Here is a 16,333-nt window from a genome sequence, read left to right on the forward strand (position 1 = left end):
ATTACTCTTCTAAGCATTTTGCTATAAATAAAAGTGTCATAGTAGTTCTTCAGAGTTATGCCACAGTGGAACTATTTTTGGTTCCCAAAAGAACCATTCACATAAAGATTCCAGAAAGAACCATTATTTATTTGGGTCTGTAATAGGTTGCATAAATAGCCACAAATAGCCAACAACAGATCTATAAAATGCCAAATCATTCTTGATTTTAAGAGGACTGTTGCTACCGATAAGGCAGACTAAGTTCAAGTTTTCCCGATCTGTTAGTTTCATGCTTGGTCGCTTACTATGCTTTAAACATTTATTTTTTATGCACATACTAGGTCAGGTCAGGTTGTGAAGTATGCATAGGTACAGCATGTTGCCGCACCCACCACATGACGAAAGAGTTTGGGGTACTGGTTGGCAACCTCACAGGCGGACACGCAGTCCAGTCCCACCCCCTGGAAATGACCATCTATCTGCTGCAGCCAGGTGTTACATGGGCATCTCCTTGACCTGGTCCTATTGCTCGGTTCCTCAACAATGACAATCCTGTGAGCTGGATAACCCTCTCGGAATCGCGCCACATGGTCATAGTGCCGTAACTGACACGCCTTCATAATGCAGGTAATGTGCCTCATTTGGGACTCTATAAGCAACTGCTGGTTTCACACAAAGTCAAACCAGTGGTACCCAAGGATTCTCTGAAGAGACACAGTACTGAAGGAGTCCAGTCTTCCTCTCAGGTCAGTGGATAGCGTCCATGTCTCACAACTATATAGCAAAACAGGAAGCACCAGAACTTTAAAGACTTGGACCTTCATCCTTTTGTAGATGACCCCTGATGCTCTCCCAATCTGTCTACTGACTTCATAGGAAGAGTCACCAGAGACATGAATGTCACTGCCAAGGTAAGAGTAAGTCTCTCCGCAGACAGACACACTGCTGATGGCTGTGCCCAAGAGGTCATTAAAGGCCTGGATCTTGGTTTTTATCAAGGACACTTGCAAGTCCAGACACTCAGACTCCTTGTTCAGTCTCTCAAGAGCCACGATCAGAGCCTCCATTGACTCCGCGAAGATCACAGCATCATAAGGTTATGATCAGTGAATCTTTCTTCACCAACAGATGCCCCATATATTAGGAATGTCTACAAAGTCCAAAAAACCAACTTCATGTGCAAAGAACCCTTCCCAGGATGAAATGGTTCTTTGTCAAGCAATGGTTTTATGAGGAGCCACACAACCCAGTAAAATGCCATTAAGGAACAGCTATTTTTAAGAGTGTAGCCAAAGGTGGTTTATGTTTTTCTTTACCTTGCCAAGCATTTAAGATATTTTGGAACTTTAAAGTCATTTTGAGCTTTAAAAGCCAGCTTCCCCTTTTGAGGGCCAGGTTAGAGGTGAGGCTGTTTTGGACAGGCCAGTTGAGATACTGGCTTACACTGGTGGTTTACTTGAAGGCCTGACAACCTTTTCACTATGAGCCTGACTCCTAACCATTACAGCTAGTATTAATTATTCAGTCTTCTTGGTTTCAGAAAACACGTGTAACATTATTTCAACTATGTTTTTATGTCTTTGTGTAGTGATTTGGCTGTTAGGAGAGATAGAACCGACTTTCAATTTTCAACCTAGCTTTGTTTATCACTTATATTTCATCTCTCGATCCCCATTTAAAAATTACAGCTTCCTTTTCCTCAGAAGGCATTACAGTGGGGAACTAATCTAGGTCTGCATAATTCCAAAAGATGTCGATAAAGCTGATCTGAATGAATGTTGGATCACATACTTGAGGACAGCAATGGCAATTAAGCAGAAGGGCATTTAGGACTGAAGTCAGGAAGCACTTTTTTTTACATATAAAGTTGTGAGAATCTGACACAAACTACCAAGTCATGTAGCTGATGGAGATTAGATATTGTGACAACTTAACTATTAGCATACCAAACCAGCTTAATGGACTGAATGATCTCATTTTGTTGGAGGCCTTGCTAAAATCAGCTCATATGTAGTTACATAGGGGGAAAACCCCTCAAAATTGAAATTCCTCCCCTAGCTAGAGCTGCAGTATGGAGTAAGGAGCAGCTCCAATCAGGGTATACTACACAAATGGTTTTCAAGTTGGGTGACATGAAATTCTTAAATAAATCATAATTTTTAAACCTTGGCTTGGAATTGCCTCATATAGTTTAAATGAAAATTACAACAAAATGCTCTTCAATTGTTACATAAAACCAGTCCTATATCAATGTAGTTCCTAACTACTGCTGCAAACCTCTACCTGAGCAGTAAGCAATTAGAAGGAACACAAACAATCAATCAATAAATAAATAAATGAGGGAAAAGTGGTTCTTTAAAGGATCGTTGTCTACACAATGGCCGAACCAGAGTTTCCATGCTCAACTGTATTTCAATTCCACAGCTCCGTCTCACATTACTCCTGCTCACACCTATGTCTGTTCAAAGTTTCGCACTGCTCCCATGGAGTCTGAAGTGCCAACTCCCTCTCATTCTCCACGTCTTTAAGCCAGTTCATGCCAGGATCAAGACTGGCTGGGAACCAAGTGCCAAGACCAATGGACTTGTTGTTAAACAGAGCATAGCTGAATGTGGTCTTTCTTAACAATCCTGAGATATACATTTTCTAGAATCTACACAAACTGGAGTTTTCATTTCTTTTCCTCCTCCTCTACCAGATGACCAATGATTAATATACTTATATGTTACCAGTGTATGTACAGTATCTTCTTCTTCTTCTTTCGGCTGCTCCCGTTAGGGATTGCCATAGCGGATAATATAATACAACGAGCTGTATATACCCGGCGTTGCCCGGGGCAGAAGTAACCTAATCGGTCAAACACTTACATATATACCAAAGTAAACCTAATCGGTCAAACAGCTTCATATATACAGAAGCGAACCTAATTGGTCAAACAGTTATGCATGTGCAGAATGATTTTACAAACATTATGCGTGTTAACAATCATTAAAAAGAAAAGATTGAGGAACTGTTCTTCTATATGTGATGAAGCCACTAATAAGACAGATTTTTTTCAGGACCCAGCTGTTTCATAACTAAACTACTGCCACCCCAAAGTAATGCCTAATAGTGGTTTTTGGGGTAGCTGTGGAATAAAAAGGGTGTTTTTTAGTCAGTAAGAATCTGACAGTACCCTTCAGTACGGGCTGAAGGGTGCCTATGTAAGATTTTACATCCTTCCCGTATGGAAAAAAAAACATACTAAACTTTTTTTTATCATTACAGATAATCTCAGTCAAATCGAAGTACGCATTCTCAATTTATTTTTATCTAATTTGTAGTTTTTCACAAAGCCATCCCATGCCAATTTGTATGAATAAACTTTTGCTAGAGAGTTAGCAAAAGTTTATTCATGCACATATTTTAATACGGATAATCTATCTCTAATCAAGGTTCTCATTTTCATTCTAATTTAAAATAATAATAGATACTCATTTTTTTCTTCTGTTTTAGAAAAACCAATCTATGCCACCTACGTCTTCGTCAAGTCAGCTTCATCCAGCTTCATTACATATAGAAGAAGAGTTCCTCAATCTTTTCTTTTTAATGATTGTTAACACGCATAATCTTTGTAAAATTATTCTGCACATGCATAACTGTTTGACCAATTAGGTTCGCTTCTGTATATATGAAGCTGTTTCATCGATTAGGTTTGCTTTTGTATTTATGTAACTGTTTGACCAATTAGGTTTGCTTATGTATATAGATTAGCTGTTTGTCCGATTAGGTTCGCTTCTGTATATATGAAGCTGTTTATCCGATTAGGTTCGCTTTTTTTATATATGTAACTGTTTGACCGATTAGGTTTACTTTGGTACATATGTAAGTGTTTGACCGATTAGGTTACTTCTGCCCCGGGCAACGCCGGGTATATACAGCTCGTTTCATATAAATATAAATTATTAAACAGTAAAATCTTCTTCTGTAATTTGCTACCGTGGCAATTTGTGTGTCTGTCCAGGATTTTAAATGACCTGTAGCTCGCAAACCGTTGCACCTATACACTTGAAATGTGGTACACATATAGTACGTCACGTGTACTATCCGCTTTATGGGTGATGATTGTTTTAGTCTTTTTATCTTTATTTTATTTTATTGTACAATCAAGTCCTATCTGCGCACAGCAGGGCAGCCGTGGGCAGATGCGTATGGTGTATTCACTCGATGTTATCGTGCATTGCGCTGTCAGTGGTATTTTGATAAAAGAATTTGAACAACATATAAGAAGCGTATAAATTATTAAACAGTAAAACATTAACATTTAAGAAGTAAAGTTACATTAAGTACTACTGCAGTGCCTTCAGGTATACCTCATTTTTTGTTTGCCCATTACATGCTTAAATGTATACATTTTTTGGTGCACCTACCCGAGAACACGCGACATATAACCGAGCGTGGGAGAAGCATGGATTTTAAACACGCGTTGAGTTGATGTGCTGGTCTCCCTCGTGAAATAACTGGTAATGTTTGACTAAAATCTACAGCGAGTAAAACGACATTAGCTCCTATTTTTTTTTTTACGATCTCTGAGATGTTGCTTTTTTCGGTTCAAGGCTTCATAAGCTCTTTTATGTTGTATGGTGTACTTATCCCAAACCATCATCTTTGAATGTTGCAAGACTTTCGCCTTGTATGTAGATCGGGGTAATTACATTCATTGCATTCCTAGTCTGAATCACAATGTGATCGTATGGGTGGTTACCTGGCACTGTAGGGTTGCCACCCGTCCTATAAAATACGGAATCGTGCCGCGTTTGAGAATGAAATTGCGCGTCCCGTTTTGAATCAATACTGGACGGGATTTATCCCGTATTTTTTTTATCATTTTTTTTTTAAAGCAGCGTCTCATGCAAATCATCCCACACGCATTTTATGAAGATGCCTCCTTTCCTACTTTTGATTGGGTAATACTTGATGTCATCGTTAGTTTGATTGGTGTTTTTAACTGTCCAGTGAGTAGGGCGTGTCTTTCAACCGTAAGCAGATTTTTTGCACTGGTATCACTGACCTCGACGACGGCGACGTTATACGTCAAAAATAAATTACGATAAATGACGATTTTACCGATACTTTATTACGACGGCGGCTACATAGACACGATCAAATAAAAACAAAAAAATCAAATAATCATTCTACATTTTCAAAACGTCGAAAAAACGACGGAATGAAAAAAAGGCCCACCCGACGACCCACCCATTCCATTTTTATATATAAAGATATATTATAATTTACTTAATTTATTAAGCAGGTTTGAATTAGATGAGAACAGGCCATTCAGCCCAACAAAGCCTGACAGTCCTATTCATTTAATTCTTCCAAAATAAAGTCTAGATTTGAAAAATCCTTAAATTCCTACTGTCCCTCATACTACATGGTAATCCATTCCATGTGACAATGGTTCTCCGAGTAAAGAAAAACGTCTTAATGTTTGTGCAAAATTTACCTTTAACAAGTTTCTAACTGTGTCCCCGTGTTCTTGATGAAATCTTTTTAAAATAACAGTCTCGATCCACTGGACTAATTCCCTTCATAATTGTAAAAACTTTAACCATATTACCTCTTAATCTTCTTTTTACTTAAACTGTACAGACTCAGCTTTTTTCATCTTTCTTCATAATTCATCCCCTGTAGGGAATCAGCCTAGTCGCTCTTCTCTGGACCTTTTCTAGTGCTGCTATGTCCTTTAAGTAGCCTGGAGACCAAAACTGCAGACAGTACTCCAGATGAGGCCTCACCAGTGTGTTATAAAGCTGGAGCAGAACCTCCTGGGACTTGTACTCCACATATCAGGGTGCTATATAACCTGATATTCTGTTAGCCTTCTTAATGGCTTCTGAACACTGTCTGGAAGTTGATAGCATTGAGTCCACTGTGACTCCTAAATCCTTCTCAATTTCAATTTTCAGCGCTCCCACTGTATATTCAAACCTATCATTTTTACTTCATATGTGTAATACTTTACATTTACAGTACTTACATTATTTATGCAACATTATTACTAGTCAAAGTCAAAGTGAACTTTATTGTCATCTCAACCATATACAAGTATACAGATAGACGAAATTGCGAAGCTCAGGGTCCACAGTGTAACAACACGACGTGCAAATAATAAATTAAAAATAGAATTCAAATTTAAAATATTATGAGATTTAAAAATAAATGTGTCCAAAGATATTGGTATGATTACATTTTCAAACCTGTTTAATCAAATTTAGGGTCATGATAAACATGGCACAGTCATGTCAGCACAAGGTACAAAGCAAGCAGTAGCCCTGGACTGTGCGCCATTCCATCACAGGGATTTTGTATAAATATACACTGCACATTTTTATAAACTGTATACAGTATAGTGCAAAAATGCAAAAATTAATTGGTTTAAATTCGTATTGGAGTCTAGAACCTACAGTAGATGATAGCAATACTACCTGTGATCATGTATCTGTGGGAAAAATAAAATTGTAAAAAATGAGTTTAAGATTAGACATTTTTAACAGCTGATATTATCTATATGCTAGAATTGTGTTTGTAACTTTTATTTTGCTTTTGATGGGCTGTAAATGGACTCCGCGGAAGTAATATGCTGCATGTACCGTACCAGTGCATTGGAGACAATAAACACAGGGCAATACAACAGCTCGCCAGTAGAGGCGCTCTTCCATAGTGAGTCGCGCGCTTGATGTCACCAAGCAGGCCAGCACTGCGCCAGTCTGTCACTCGCCTTATGCCAATGGTCAAGGACGGCCGTATTGTGTTGTTTTGTGTTTTTGTTTATTGTACTCATTTTATTTAAGGATTTTATAGAAATGGAGTTTCATTTTAAAAATTGTTATGATTATGCATCGTTAATGGCCAGTCTGCGTCGAAGCTGACATCAGAGCATGTATAAATGAATGGTACGTAATTTTAAACATTTACGTTAGTAAGTTGCATTCGAGTTAAAATGTGAAATGAAATGAGGTCAGGAGGGACGATATGCCAGTATTGAGTCCTGGAAGGTGAATGATTCATTTCAGTTGGCACCTGTAGTTCGCGTTCATCGCGGCACAAGGACACCGAGGTTTCCCTGCATCTTGTCTCGACCTTTAGTCCGTCTGTCTGATGCTCAGCACACGAGTCGGAGCGCATCAAAGACACAGCTTTCGTTTAGAAGCATGGCGATGGTGTGAGTTTTGTAAACTGAAATAAATACATCCGTTCACGGCGTGACTCCAGCACTTTGTATAGCACCCATTCTTCAGTCGTCGTGATTGAGCGTGTATGAGAGAAATCAGAATTCGCGAAAACGGACCTTTCGTGTTGTGTTTAGCGCACTGTCTTCAAGGCAGAGCGAACACCACCAGGGCTGAGAGTTACCATTACATCAATCGATTACTGAACACAGGAAATCACCATGAAATGTTGCCTTCAGGTAAACTGTGAAGATTTTTCTTGAAATTAAAGCCGGTCTGCGTAGCATGCTTACGCTTAAAAATATGTCCATTTAATTTGCTCCTAGTGAAGGCTGCATTTTGGAAAGATGATTTCCTTGCGAGAATCAGAGTTTGATACCAGTGCCACCTAGTGTAGTAACGGGCTCACTTGGATAATCTAGGTATACTTAACTGGTAGGCATCTGCTTGGAAATCTCACCCCATAATTCGTTTTCTCCAATAACCATTTACACACGCGTTTAATGTTTTTCAAGTTTAGTTTATTCCAACTGAGCCCAGTGGGGAATCAAAGCCATACTGAGAGCACTGAGCTCATAGAAGGAAGCAAGTGGCAGGCAGCTGGATATGGTGTCACCTGTCTGTTTGGTGAATCTGCCAAATCTGATTTTTCAGAATCAGTGGGAGTCAAGATCACTCCTCTCCAGGAGCAAAGCACAGCATAAAGTAGCAGCGCATCACTTGCTGTCCTCATTTGGGTTGTATGGAGGTGGTGGGGCCTATGTTGGCAACAATTAGCACCAGGCAGGAAACCCACCATGGATGAATATCACAGAGTAAAGGACAATTCTATATTAACATTGTAGCATCCCTTCATTTCCTATCCCAGAGCACTGCACACAATTAAAAAATAATATTAGTACAAAACTTGGTACTTTTCTATTATCATGATGCAAATTGTATTATCGTTTTTATGATTAGGCACCCAAAGGGGACATTAACATTAGGGACCTATAGGTAACTATGCTCCATCCCCACTAACTTTACGGTTAGTATTTGTGTTTGGGATAGACCAGTCTAATAATTTAAAATCCGAAAATGAAGTAACTGGGGCAGCGGCCCCACCGATTTGCGTCACAATAATAGAAAAGTACCCAAAACTCTATTTGGAAGAAAGCACAACAACAAAATGCTTAGTATAAAAACACCATGCAGTTTTTACATGAAAATATAGAAGAATATGCTTTTTTTAAGAAGATTGCATTTTGGTTTGAGTGTATGATGGGGTAGATGTTAACTAGTTCTGCATGGTGAATTTAACAACTTTATATATTATTGAGGCACATGAAAAGCTGGGAGCAGATAATGTGCATTTTGGGGGTTTGTATCAATTGCAAGTTTTAAGTTTCCTTTTTAATAAATTATAATGCTTTTCATTGTGATTGGTTCTTTCCTGCCTCATAAACTGTTATGACTATTAGTCACATTATACATTAAAATATACTTTATTACATTTATTTTCAGACCAGTCTGTATCACCCTTGTGTAGAAATGAGTGACCTACCCCAACAATATCTCCAAAACCAGCAACCATACAGCCATGGTGCCTTTTCACCTCCTTTGCAGCCGATGAACTATGCAATTGAACTTAAAGAAGCCGTGCCCTGGGTGCAGAGTTGGCAAGGTGGACTGACTACACTTTCACCTTCTGGCTACTCACGTCAGGATATGCACACAAATCTCACTTATGACACCAGACCACTCACTGCAAATGGTAAGTTACAGGGTTTTTTTCTAATGTTTCTCTCTATTATATAAAAAAATGTTGGGACGAGACTTTTTCAGAGAGACGAGACATGACATTCTCAGAGAGACACTTTCATGTCCTGCAAGACTAGACTTTGTGCCAAGACGTTTAACCACACCCGGTGCCCGAAATAAAAGACAACGAGTCGATGATAAAGTAGAACGTAAAGATTTAAAAAATGCTGGCGCGATACACATGCAGAGCAGGTTAGAGATAATGGAAGTACAAAAAGTCTTAAAAAAAATTATAGTAAAGATCGCATAACGCAAGCAAACAGAAATTATTACTCAGTGAAATAACGGAACAGTAAAAAGAGATTGAATATATTGTTGGGATTTAAACTTTTGAATACTTGTAGATCATCAAATTCATGTGACCATCAGGGAAAAGTAGTGTTTCTTCTTAATGTAGAGGCATGTCTGGGAGAATTAAAAGATTTGTTGGTTGGTGAAAGTGAAATCCACATACGCCGTCAAATACTTGGGCCACAGAGTTGCACAGATACACAGGAGAATTTAGAGACAGAAACGTAATTCAGACACTTCAAACAAACATAAGTCTCTTTCAGGAGTGAATCGAGCTCCGTGTGTAGATGATAGTTCTATGTCTCAATTAAAAGAACAGAAAATCTTCCTCTTCATAGGGGCGCGCCTCGGGAGCGGGACCCCCAACAGGAGCAGAGGATGTCTGAGGGAGAAGAGAGACAAGGCAGTGAGACAAAAGGACAGCTGCTGTACAGGCTTTTAAATGTTTGAAGCGCTGGAAGAGATGCAGCAGTAGCAGATCGAGCAAACAGGAGGTAAAAAAACCTGTTTGTTTCCCATTGTATTGCCATTTAAGAGGGGGTTTCGGAAGAGTGACCGTGTCTCCTTTGGGATGCGTTCATCCCCCCTTTTCACAACGCGAGCGGCAGAGACGTGAAGTGGCTGGCACGTAGCGCAGGCCGGGGGTGGAGGGGTTGCCGAGCAAAGCAAGCAGAGGGAGAAGCCCCCTAGTTTATGTATACATTTATCTTGTGGAACCACTTATTATGTGCTGTGGACTTTAGGGGTACTCAAGAGCTTATTTCTGAATCCACATGATAACCAAGGACCAAACCGAAGTAACAATAAAAGGGAATTTATTAACAAACAAAGGAATAATTACAAAAGGGAAGGAATTATGAAATACAGCAAGGCAAAAATAACAAAACTTAAGCCTTCCAGGCCTATCTGAGCATTGGAGGATTGAATAATTGAGTGCTTTGCACAAATGGAGCTAGAGTCCATTCTTTGCATGGCTGCCTTCCACTCCTTTTATGAAATGTTAAATGAAAGATCCTTTCTCCATTGTGCCCTGGAATCTTAGAAAGGAAAGGCCTTTAAAATGTTTTTATAAATTGTGGAGATGCTATCTGAGTCTTCGAGACTGATCAATTTTTCTTCTGGAATAGAAATTAGATGGGGCTTTTTAAGGTGAGAGTCAGAATCACTTCAAAGTCATTTAAAGCCCAGATGGAGCCTCTGAGCCGCTCCTCGTGTTCTTCAATGTTTCTCTTATGACGGTGTTGTACTGGGGAAAAGATATGTTGTTACACATGTCAGGTTCAGGATGAGAACTGTACTAATGCATCCCTTCTTGGCCTCAGCCTCACAATGTATTAGCCATTTAACAACACCATTACTAAGAACATATTGTCGATGGATATTTTATAAATCTACAAACCATTATCTACAAACCATTATGTAACATTTCAGCCCAAATACAAAACATTGCCATTGTGTATTTGTTTACATTTCAAGTCAAATGCAAAAGGTTATCAGCCTCATATTGTAACATTGTGACCAAATGCAACAAAATGTCATTTTCTTATCATGTAAAATAGAGAAAAGCCAAGCAAAATGGCACCTTTTATTGGCTAACTAAAAAGATTACAATATGCAAGCTTTCGAGTTGCCTGAAGAAGGGGCCTGAGTTGCTGCGAAAGCTTGCATATTGTAATCTTTTTAGTTAGCCAATAAAAGGTGTCATTTTGCTTGGCTTTTCTCTACATTCATAATTGCTAACACAGTACAACACCCTAGTACTTATCATGTAAAACAAATGTAACAAATAACAAAGTCCTATTTTACTCCACTAATTAACCCAGAATCCACCACTTAGCTTGTGCAGTTTTGAAGTCATTAATGACATCCACAAAACTCACTTGACGTGTGAGCTCCCTTTCAGTGGATAAGATCTCAAAACTGCTTGGCCTTTCTTAGTGTGTTGTTACTTGTTTTCGCATTCAAATGTTAATATAATTTTGACTCACCCAGTATATTCAAGTTCAACCTAAGTAGACAATGGAAAATTTAACATTAACATTAGCTTAAAGGATTTGGCTCCTACAGTGACTGTGGCAGGCAGAGGGACCCTAGTAGCAGGGAGCTAATTTGTATAATGACCCACTCAGGTCAAGTCATCATGCTTTACCATCTTCTGTAGCCACACACAGTTGTTTCTGCCACTCTTGCCAATATTGTTACAATGAATGTCTGTACAGACTGTAATGGGCCTCTGACAAGCCCAGGGCCCCAGACAAGTGCTCCTGTTTATCTCTGCATTGGTGCCCCTGTCAACTGACCAGATTGATTGTGTTCCCCAGTGGGGTTTGGCACACATTGCTTTCTAGAGGTTAGAGGAATTATTATATTACTAACAGCAATATCATGTATTCTTGAGTCTTGTCTGAGTCAAGTCAGCAGTTACCAAAACGGATGCTGCTACCCTTTGAGAAAATGCCATAAAAATAGGAGACTTCATACCATCACATCAGACATTCCACATCTTTTTGTGGCCACTTTGTTCTTATCGTGCTCATGTATTATTTTTTGAGAAGTTTGAATGGAGGTATATCTGGGTGTGATTGTAATCAAGAGCAAAACCCATCAAGACCCCAAAGCATTCCAGGAGTAATGAGGTTATGTAACCAAAAACACAGGGCAAGGGATAACAAAGGAAGAACACACGGACAAAAAGACTGAGGAAGACAAACTCGGCTGCGCCACTGAACCTTGGTACATCCTAACTAGTAAAATGAAAATAAATGCCATATTGTTTAACCTTTCAACTCTTTTCGTTTTTCACTTTGATTTTTAAGTCACTCATCTACCCTGCCAGTTGAGTTTTTTTTTTTGCCCAATTCCCCACTGACTACAGGCTTACTAGCAATGAGCACCTCTTATAGGCCCTTTAACATGTTTTGGAGTTAGGGATGGCTCTAAAATGACCAAGGGTCACCAGACTTCTTCTGGCAGTTACAGAGTAATCATTTTGAATCCCTTCAAAACTACTGGGCCTATTCCACCCGTCCTTGAAGGAGCTCCTCTGATAAATGAAGAGGAAGCCTAGTCTTGCTTCTTACCAGTCATCCTTGTTTTTTCTTGTATTCTAAGTTGCTGCTTATGGTGGTCTCCATTTACCCACACTGGCACCTGGTTAAGCACCCCGTTTGCTATTATGGTTGCCATGGCCTTAAGCTGTTCCAACCCAATTTAAAGGGTCACTCCAATAAAAAAATGATATATTTTAATGTGTTATTTATCTAGTGTAGTTTGTAATGATTACAGAGAAAAAATTTTATTCTCACGTTTTCATGCATAAAGGAAATAACAAGCTTTCTGATATAATAGGCATTGTTGAAGGCCAGCGCAGGACAACAGAAAACAATATCAAGAAGTTCCTGAAAATATTTCATGATATTCATGTCACATAATCCACATGTCAAGTTCTTTGCTCTTAATCTCACAATGTCCAAAACACGTGTATTTTTTACTAAAATAAAATAAAACCTCCTGAAACTGAATGCACTCAGATGTGGATGAGCATTTCAATTGCAGACCTGCCTAATGTCATTTCATTTATATTTTTAAAAAAGTGAGCCGCAACTGGAGTACCTCGAGATTATTTAGCAACTGTACATTTAAACTGCCCTTCTGCTTGTTGAAGCATCTCGGTTTGCACAAGCCTGAGGCGTATCCTCTTCCAGATAATATTGTCACTCACTTTTCTTTAACTTTTGATCTTTAGTTTTACATGTCTCTCAATTCCTGTTTTTTGTTGATGAAACACAGTGTTAGGAAATGAATAAGCTGTTACAATTCAAATGCTCGGACGCGTTTGAACTTATTCTATTTTCTTTCACCAGAGTTTTCTAGAAGTGGTTTATTTAAGAATATTTTGGGGCATTGTGAGCATGTGACTGGATGACTTGACATGTGGATTATGAGACACCAGTAACATATTTTTTCTTGGAATTTTTGTTATTGTTCTGTTTGCTGTTGTCTAATGTTGGTCACCATGGACCCCTATTATATTAGAAACTTGGCTATCTCCATTCTACATGAAACCCTTAGATTAGACATTTTTTTGGACATCAATGCAAACTATATGGGGAAAGTAACATATAAAAAAATACTGTATTATGTTTGGGTGAAGTGTTTTTTAAAGCTGCGTCAGCCAGACAGAAAAATCCATTACATAAGCTACACATGCAGGGTGTAACACACTTCTGTTTTATTTTTTATTTTTCACTCAACCACAGATATTTTTGTTAACAGACAGCCTCTTTAGATTATATTAGATATATTATACTATGTTTATCCTTAAAATATTGTTGAATTAATGTTTCTCAATGTGCACATTACAGATGCCACATGTTGACACTGCTGTGTACTGCACTGTCACTTCATTTTAGTTCCAGTTCTGAAGCCTTTCCACCTTATTTTTATCCTCACTTTGGATTTTCACCCTCTCCATCCTAGGACAAGCTGCCTCTCCAATACGGTTGTGATTGCAGTGCTACCAGCCGAGTATAAGAATATTTAATATATTCTCAAAGCCTCCTACGTTCTCATATGTGACATCTCTCAAGTTCACATCTTGCCCATAAGATAGTTGAGATGAGCCCATGCTTGGGTCTTCGATGATAGCTGTCAGAAGTATGACAAAGAGTTACACAAAACAAAGGTTTGGGGCAGCCACCCGTATATTGTTCCTGGTTGCAATTGGATAGATTCAAGGTACAGATTTATACAGGTTGGAGTCCACAACGGAACTGATTTGCTGGCACAAAGATGGCAGGCTTTAAGGGAGACTGGAGGAAGTGACGTCAATAGAGGGGGCCGGAACCAGAAGTGGTATCATTGGGCCCGAGGCCGAAAGTGACATCATCGGGGGGGCTGGGACCGAAAGTGGTATCATTGAAGCCGGAACCGGAAGTGACATTGTCGGGGCCAGGCAGAATTTCCCATAACTGATCTGCAGAGAAGTGAGAGAAAGTGCTAGTGCACACCGCCGCCCCCTGGTCTGGCATGGAATTACTTTCATTAAAGCCCTTTAGCTTCCTCCCATGTGCACGTGTGTGACACAGCATATCTTTAATATCTTCAATTTAAAAATCCATTTGAAAACTCATAGGAATAAGCCAGGTGCCAAATCTTAACATTAATAATATTAATAATTAAAAAAAAAAGAAAAAGAAAAGAAAGTTAGGTAAGAGAGCTTCTGTAAAAGGCTGCTGCCTGGCAGTATGTGGAGATGATCCCGATGCTATGTGACACGAGTGATGCCTCATCGGCTGTGCTGTGTGCAGTGTTCATTTTCAAATATTAAAAGAAAGTCTGCAGATGTGTAACTAGAATGAAATCAGCACCTTTCCTGGTGAGGATCACAGCAACAGCATATTGAGCTGGACGGACCAGGTCTCCATATCCTCTCTGACTTCTTCCTACACCTTCTGGGTAATTCTGAGATGTTCCCAGGTCATTTGAACAACACACATTTTTAAATAAATTTAAAAATGATAAGAAATTTTCAATAAATAAATCATAGAATATACAGTTATAAACCAAGAAGGCAACAAAGTATAAAATGAAGACCACAACAGTAAGTTGATGGCCACCTTGCATTAAATGAATCAGATCAAAACCTGGCTTTTACCAGAAGGCATTAGAAATTAGAAATTAGACCGGGTGCTGGTTTGAGGACTACTGGTGCTTATTTTCTTTTTTAGGTAATTATGAGCCGTTGCAGGGAACATCCCCAGAGATCCGTGACCATAAGTATGCAGTAAAGGAAAATATTCTACATGGCACCAGTTCAGAACAAGGGGTCATCTGCTCCCAGCAGGTAGGAGAATGGGAAAGTTTTGTGGCAAATCTTACAAATATGTACATGATGATTTCCAAGTGAAGTCGGCAGACATAGAAAACTTTAATTGGACTTCTCAAGGTCTGCTCTTCAAGCTTGTTAATGCTAATGAATTAGGAAAGTTTAGAGCGAAGCTGCTAGACCCTTATAAAGATGAAGAGTCAGTGTGAGACAATAAATGAGCTGAGTTCTATTCAGTCTTAGCAAATAAAGTCTAGTATATAGAACTGTGTTTTTAATGAAAATTAAAAAAAAAAACATTCCAACAGCCTATTTTAAGTTATGTGATTCTAAAAGAGTGGCTTTCCAAGTTTAAGAATATCTAGGGAGGGGTACAATTCTCATTTTGACTCGAATCAGCTTTGAAGTAAATGTGACTGTCATTGCATTTTTTTAAACACATATGGCCGCTGATTCATTTCTGTCCTAGGCTTCTCAACACCAGAGCATTAGCTGTGGTCCCACCTCCAAATATGGTCTGGATCCAGACACAATTCCTGATGTGGTAAGTTGAAGTACCTTTATAATGAAGTGGTTCTTGTAGGTGGTACGTTAGTTAAATTAAAAACAGGATAAGGTCTGTCTGATTTGAGAATTGAGTCTTAGATACACTACAACTTCATTGATTAGGACAAAAGTGTGAACGTTTGATGAATATACTGATGAATGGTAGCAGAAAGTGGAAGAGTTAAAGGTTTATGCGTACATCCAACAGGCGTGAGATGGAACAATTTAAGAAACTACTAATATGACAAATAAAAGTGAAGTTGGTAAGAGGAACCAGGTGGTAGGTATTTCAAACCCTAAGGTTGTGGGTTCAAATCCTGCTACTGACACTGTATGATCACAAGCAAGTCGCTTGACCTACCTGTGCCCCAATTGGAAAACCAAAAGAAATTAAACCAATTGTATCATAAATGTTGTAAGTCACCTTGGATAAAGGCATGAGCCAAATAAGTTAATGTAATGTAATGTAATTTTGGCACTGTGAATAGAATCCAAGAAGAATTATTCCAGGATTGAATCTGGAAATTATATCTGAATGGCTGAAAAATTCATTTAAACCAGTTTCCCAGCCAGATAGGCAGTAGCACCCATATGCAGCTGGATTAGTTAAGAGTCCTTGTGGTGTCTGTCGGAGTTTGTAGCTCCTATTGACCACTCAAGTGGTACTTTTATCAGG

General features: G+C 38.9%; 1 protein-coding gene across 1 annotated transcript in view; it reads left to right on the forward strand.

Moving 5' to 3' along the window:
* The first annotated feature begins 6,696 nt into the window (after positions 1 to 6,696).
* Positions 6,697 to 16,333, forward strand: part of LOC114649106 (protein transport protein Sec24C-like) — a 63,418-nt gene continuing 53,781 nt past the window's right edge. The window contains exons 1-4 of the mRNA XM_028798544.2: positions 6,697 to 6,917; positions 8,697 to 8,946; positions 15,014 to 15,129; positions 15,581 to 15,655. Coding sequence (XP_028654377.2) covers positions 6,915 to 6,917; positions 8,697 to 8,946; positions 15,014 to 15,129; positions 15,581 to 15,655 — 444 coding nt within the window. The 5' untranslated portion in view covers positions 6,697 to 6,914. The remainder of the gene's footprint in view (positions 6,918 to 8,696; positions 8,947 to 15,013; positions 15,130 to 15,580; positions 15,656 to 16,333) is intronic.

The sequence above is a fragment of the Erpetoichthys calabaricus genome, chromosome 1 (genome assembly GCF_900747795.2).
Source record: "Erpetoichthys calabaricus chromosome 1, fErpCal1.3, whole genome shotgun sequence".
NCBI lineage: Eukaryota > Metazoa > Chordata > Cladistia > Polypteriformes > Polypteridae > Erpetoichthys > Erpetoichthys calabaricus.